This window comes from Piliocolobus tephrosceles, unplaced genomic scaffold (assembly GCF_002776525.5).
Source record: "Piliocolobus tephrosceles isolate RC106 unplaced genomic scaffold, ASM277652v3 unscaffolded_25080, whole genome shotgun sequence".
NCBI classification, from domain to species: Eukaryota; Metazoa; Chordata; class Mammalia; order Primates; family Cercopithecidae; genus Piliocolobus; species Piliocolobus tephrosceles.
This window is the reverse complement of record NW_022307733.1, coordinates 1,555-8,473: the sequence shown is the minus strand read 5'-3', so window position 1 is coordinate 8,473 and position 6,919 is coordinate 1,555. Positions and strand designations below refer to the sequence as shown.

Here is a 6,919-nt window from a genome sequence, read left to right as displayed (position 1 = left end):
ATGAATACTTATAAAATTGCTGAATATTTTAATTAAATAATAAATATTTAAACTTTAGACTTGAAATAAACTTTACCAAAGACCTAATAATTAGAGATGTGTTTGATAAATAAATATTGTTCATGGGCTGAAAACCCTGAGTGGGAAAATAGGACTAATTTCAGCTGGACAACCTCCTGGAAACTCATTTTATAGTTTGGAAATTACAAGAAAATAATTCATTCCATTCATAAGTGGTGTGCACATGTGTGTGTTTGTGCGTGTATTTATGAGCTTGTGGATAATGAAGTCACACAAAAGTATTAGCAGCAACCAGATCTTATGGAGTACTGGCCTGCCTGTGGTTCTCAAGTAAATCTTAGATGCTTTTGCTAAAAGAAGGTTGGATTCTGTGTATTTAAATCTGGCGTTTAAAAAAGACTGTATAGGTGATGATCTTAGTTATGACCAAGCTCCCTTTAAGAATTTAGACATTTACTATATGATCTCTGTATTGGGTTATAAAACTTCCCTAACAACCAAAGTCACTAAAGACAAATAATGGAGAGGTTACACAAGGAAAAACCGCAAACACTGAAAGTTAATATGTCCTTGTTTGCATACCAGCAAATGAGAATTCAGGTTTCATGTCAACTTCAGTATGAATAATTCCAGCCTATAACGAGAACAGACAGTGAGTGAATGAGTTAATTTGAGTTGTTTTGAAAAGAAGAATGTTTTCCATAAAGAGAGCATTGAACTCATCCATTAGCATGCTATGGTGATTTCTGGCTTTACACTGGTCACGACAATTAAAAGTAAAAAGAGCAGCACAGCAGATACACAAATCAGGTGCGTATAGAATTTAAGGTCAGGATATTCAAGCAATCACAACCTGTGATGTTACACCAGCATTTTAAAAATTTCTTTCTGTCTGTTCAGACATGATAACTTTTCTGTCTATCACTTTTTCCATTCTAATAATGGTTATATTTTTTATTGGAAATTTTGCTAATGGCTTCATAGCATTGGTAAATTCCATTGAGTGGGTCAAGAGACAAAAGATCTCCTTTGCTGACCAAATTCTCACTGCTCTGGCTGTCTCCAGAGTTGGTTTTCTCTGGGTATTATTACTACATTGGTGTGCAACTGAGTTTAATCTAGCTTTTTATAGTGAAGAAGTAAGAATCACTACTTATAATGTCTGGGCAGTAACCAACCATTTCAGCAACTGGCTTGCTACTAGCCTCAGCATGTTTTATTTGCTCAAGATTGCCACTTTCTCCAACCTGATTTTTCTTCACTTAAAGAGGAAAGTTAAGAGTGTCATTCTGGTGACACTGTTGGGGCCTTTGCTATTTTTGGTTTGTCATCTTTTTGTGATGAACATGAATCAGATTGTGTGGAGAAAAGAATATGAAGGAAACTTTACTTGGAGGATCAAATTGAGGAGTGCAACGTACCTTTCAAATGTGACTGTAGGCATGCTAGCAAACCTTATACCCTTCACTCTGACCGTGATATCTTTTCTGCTGTTAATCTTTTCTCTGTGTAAACATCTCAAGAAGATGCAGGTCCATGGCAAAGGATCTCAAGATCCCAGCACCAAGGTCCACATAAAAGCTTTGCAAACTGTGACCTCCTTTCTCCTGTTATGTGCCATTTACTTTCTGGTCACAACGCTATCAGTTTGGAATTTTGACAGGCTGGAAAACAAACCTGTCGTCATGTTCTGCCAAGCTACTGTATTCAGCTATCCTTCAACCCACCCATTCATCCTGATTTGGGGAAACAAGAAGCTAAAGCAGATTTTTCTTTCAGCTTTGTGGAACGTGAGGTACTGGGTGAAAGGACAGAAGCCTTCATCTCTGTAGATTCAGGAGAGGGGCATTGTGTGTCTTCTAGCAGAAAACAAACTGGTGGTGTATGAAACATTTTCTATTTCTTACTGGGTTTTCTGTAATATATGTGTATGAATAATTTCCAAATGTATACCTAGAAAAGTCTTTTACCTAATGTTAGTCTAGAAAAGTATATATGTGTGTGTGTGTGTATTTATGTGTGTATGAAAAACTGAAGAACATTGACAATAACATGCTTTGTATTGATTTTTCAAAAGAACTGCCAAATTATAGAAAGTACGACAAAAATTCCTCAGAATTATGAAGCCGTGTTTATTTTATGCATGTAGTTTTTATTTCATTTGAAGAATTTATGTCTATTTATAATTATTAAGAACTGACAGCTTATCTTGGGAAAAATATTGCTCTGTTTATTGTTATTTGAACCACACAAATATACCACAGTGTGCTTAGAATTCGTTGTTTGAACCTATAACTTTTTGGATAATAATGTCATTCAATTCTATCTCAATAATGAGGATGTATCTTCGGGGTTTTATTCCATTATGAATTCCTATTTTATGTTTAGTAAGAAGCAAACAGAATTGTTGTTAGAAAACAATACACACAATAAAATGTGAGTGACAAGCATATGTAGAGTAAATTTCATCTATGTCTACCATAAACAGTACTGAGAAATATTAGATTTCATACAAGTATGTGAATAGCTTAGAAAAAAACTCTTCTAATAAGAGGGATGAAAAATCATGATCATGATCTTGATTGCTATTATCAGCTTTCATATGCAGTTTAAAAAGTCATTTCTTCCAACTTTTGATTTAAATAAAAGCTTTTTGTGAAATTGAGCTCTGATGTAAATTATTTTAGTATTTTTTCTAAAGCACTTCTAAGCCCCTGAATTGCTAATGATATCTTTATCTTCCATTTATCAAATTCCTTCTAAACTTCAGATAAGAGAACTCCAACCTTCTGTTTTCTAAAAAAAATCTATCAATGTGAAAATAGTATAGAAATTACTTTTCTATACTATTCAGTGAAACTTTTTGTGATTGTTAAAAGAGCATCTATGAAATCTATGTATTAATTATAGGATATGCCGTAATGTTGTAAGCTTGTTGTCAGTGATGAAATGGAAGTGTGTTGACATATTCACATTCATAAAGCATTATTAATAAGTTTATATGAAATAACAGTCATAGAATGAAAAAAGATTAATGTAATTTATTGAAGTAAAAATACATTTTGAATAAGAATAGAAAAGGGCTTGGAAAATATTGTTTAATAACATTTTATGTAAATACAACAATGTATATATTAGCCTGACATTACTTATTTTGGAAAGTATATGACACAACAGGAATTTTCATACACTACTCCTGGGAGTGCCATAAATATGTGCCATCATTTCAGCTGAATATGGTATTATCTGATTAAGATGAAAGATTACATCATAAGATCCAGTATGGACACTCTTATCAGAATGCACATTACTGAGTTTCAGTAGCTAAAGTTGAGAAATCCTCCAAATATCTACCAGTCCTCTCAATGGATAAACAAACTGTGGCATACTTATACAATGGAATACTATACAGCAATCAAAATTAACAAACAAGACTGACATGTTCACAACAGAATAGTACAACAAAGGAAATGAACAAATTTGAGCTACATAGGTATTAATACTCACAGATATGAGAGAAATTATCAAGATGGAAAATATATTTAGTATAATCTCATTTACATAATGCTGAAAAACATTGTTTTTAATACATTGTAATTTTTTACCTTGGTGATAAATCTCTACAGTGAAACATATGAGTGATCATTAAAACAATTGGGATAGTCAGGAGGGGGGAAAATATCAACAAGAAGACTTACATCGGGAGTATCTGGATTGCTGGAAATTCTATTTTTTTTTTTTTTTTTTTTTTTACCCTTTTATTTGGATCTTATCTGTGTGAAGTATCTTTGACTGTGTTGGTCATCGTTGAATCAAATATCTAAATAAACTGAATTTGGAACATCCTAGTCCCCACATCAAAAGCACTGAATAAAGTTGGAATGGGGAGTGGTGGTAGTAGTGGTAGAGCAACAGGGTAGCCTAGTTAGGTTGCACAAGCCCATCAAAACACATGTGATTGTATGATTAGAAGCAGGAAACTGGTTACTATAAAAAGTAATTTAGTGGACTATAGAGAGAAAATATTACATATTCAAACACCTCACAACAGCTTACCACCAATTTTGTTTGAGGAATTTCTTTAGGTGTTAAAATACAATAAACAACCACAGTTGTCCACTTTTTGATGTCGTTGTTTGATTTTTTTCTTGCAAATTTGTTTAAGTTCTTTCTAGATTCTGGATATTAGCCCTTTGTCAGATGGGTAGATCGTAAAAATTTTCTCCCATTCTGTAGATTGCGTGTTCACTCTGATAGTAGTTTCTTTTGCTGTGCAGAACCTCTTTAGTTTAATTAGATCCCATTTGTCAATTTTGGCTTTTGTTGCCATTGCTTTCGGTGTTTTAGTCATGAAGTCCTTGCACATGCCTATGTCCTGAATGGTATTTCCTAGGTTTACGTCTAGGGTTTCTATGGTTTTAGGTCTAACATTTAAGTCTTTAATCCATGTGAATAAATTTTTGTATAAGGAGTAAGCTTTCTATATATGGCTAGCCAGTTTTCCCAGCACCGTTTATTAAATAGGGAATCCTTTCCCCATTTCTAGTTTTTGCCAGGTTTGTCAAAGATCAGATGGTTGTAGATGTGTGTTATTATTTCTGAGGGCTCTGTTCTGTTCCACCGGTCTATATCTCTGTTTTGATACAAGTACCATGCTGTTTTGGTTACTATCGCCTTGTAGTATAGCTTGAAGTAAGGTAACGTGACACCTCCAGCTTTGTTCTTTTTGCTTAGGTTTGTCTTGGCAATGCGGGCTCTTTTTTGGTTCCATCTGAACTTGAAAGTAGTTTTTTCCAATTCTGTGAAGAAAGTCATTGGTAGCTTGATGGGGATGGCATTGAACCTGTGAATTACCTTGGGCAGTATGGCCATTTTCACGATATTGATTCTTCCTAACCATGAGCATGGAATGCTCTTCCATTTGTGTCCTCTTTTATTTCATTGAGCCGTGATTTGTAGTTCTCCTTGAAGAGGTCCTTCACATCCCTTGAAAGTTGGATTCCTAGATATTTCATTCTCTTTGAAGCAATTATAATGGGAGTGCACTCATGACTTGGCTCTGTGTTTGTCTGTTGTTGGTGTATAGGTGTGCTTGTGATTTTTGCACATTGATTTTGTATGCTCAGACTTTGCTGAAGTTGCTTACCAGCTTAAGGAGATTTTGGGCTGAGACAATGGGGTTTTCTAAATATACAATGGCAAATTCTATTTCCTTACCAAGGTGTGGTAACATCAATGTTAACCTTATAATTTTTTCTTACTTTTTATTAGGTGTTATTACTCTGTATATGTATGTTATACGCCACAATAAAATAAAATGTTAAAAATGTCATGTCTAAAACACCAAAAGCAACGGCAACAAAAGCCAAAATTGACAAATGGGATCTAATTAAACTAAAGAGCTTCTGCACAGCAAAAGAAACTACCATCAGAGTGAACAGGCAACCTACAGAATGGGAGAAAATTTTTGCAATCTACTCATCTGACAAAGGGCTGATATCCAGAACCTACAAAGAACTCAAACAAATTTACAAGAAAAAAACAAACAACCCCATCAAAAAGTGGGCAAAGGATATGAACAGACATTTCTCAAAAGAAGACATTCATACAGCCAACAGACACATGACAAAATGCTCATCATCACTGGCCATCAGAGAAATGCAAATCAAAACCACAATGAGATACCATCTCACACCAGTTAGAATGGCAATCATTAAAAAGTCAGGAAACAACAGGTGCTAGAGAGGATGTGGAGAAATAGGAACACTTTTACACTGTTGGTGGGATTGTAAACTAGTTCAACCATTATGGAAAACAGTATGGCAATTCCTCAAGGATCTAGAACTAGATGTACCATATGACCCAGCCATCCCACTACTGGGTATATACCCAAAGGATTATAAATCATGCTGCTATAAAGACACATGCACACGTATGTTTATTGTGGCACTATTCACAATAGCAGAGACTTGGAATCAACCCAAATGTCCATCTGTGACAGACTGGATTAAGAAAATGTGGCACATATACACCATGGAATACTATGCAGCCATAAAAAAGGATGAGTTTGCATCCTTTGTAGGGACATGGATGCAGCTGGAAACCATCATTCTTAGCAAACTATCGCAAGAGCAGAAAACCAAACACTGCATGTTCTCACTTATAGGTGGGAACTGAACAATGACATCACTTGGACTCGGGAAGGGGAACATCACACACTGGGGCCTATCATGGGGAGGGGGGAGGGGGGAGGGATTGCATTGGGAGTTATACCTGATATAAATGACGAATTGATGGGTACTGACGAGTTAATGGGTGCAGCACACCAACATGGCACAAGTATACATATGTAACAAACCTGCACGTTATGCACATGTACCCTAGAACTTTAAGTATAATAAAAAAAGTATAATAATAATAAAAAATAAAAAAAAATGAAAAGTAAACTCATCACAAAATCTGCCTGGACCAGAGCCTATATCTTCTGTAGAGCCCTCTTTTATTCTGGGTTCCATTCGAGACCAGTAGCCTTTTGAAACTTCGTTAATGAGTCAGAGCAATATTTTCAAATGTGGAATATGTTGACTCCAAAATCCCAATAGGCCCCCAAAATATTATGTCTCTTTTGTAGTGATAGGAAATATATAGAGCAAAATGTTGTTTACTGTAATAAAGATTGTTCCGACGTGTGGACTGGGGACACTGAACGCTTTAAAACATCACCTATGTTGTAGGTCCCTGAATCTCCTCAGGTTTATTTATTTTGTTCTGGTGTTTTCCTTCCATTCAACATTAGGGTATTTTACCATATTTAAGAAACTTGCCACTTCCTGATTATTGTAACAACGAATATATTATTATTATTATTGCTATTATTTTGAACAGGTTCTCACTGTGT

At 34.9% G+C, this 6,919-nt stretch overlaps 1 protein-coding gene across 1 annotated transcript; it reads left to right on the top strand.

The window, feature by feature from the left end:
- The first annotated feature begins 923 nt into the window (after nucleotides 1-923).
- LOC113221478 (taste receptor type 2 member 46-like) lies at nucleotides 924-1,853 on the top strand. The gene has a single exon (XM_026450807.1). The coding sequence runs from the start codon at nucleotides 924-926 to the stop codon at nucleotides 1,851-1,853; it is 930 nt and encodes a 309-aa protein (XP_026306592.1).
- Nucleotides 1,854-6,919: the final 5,066 nt, after the last annotated feature.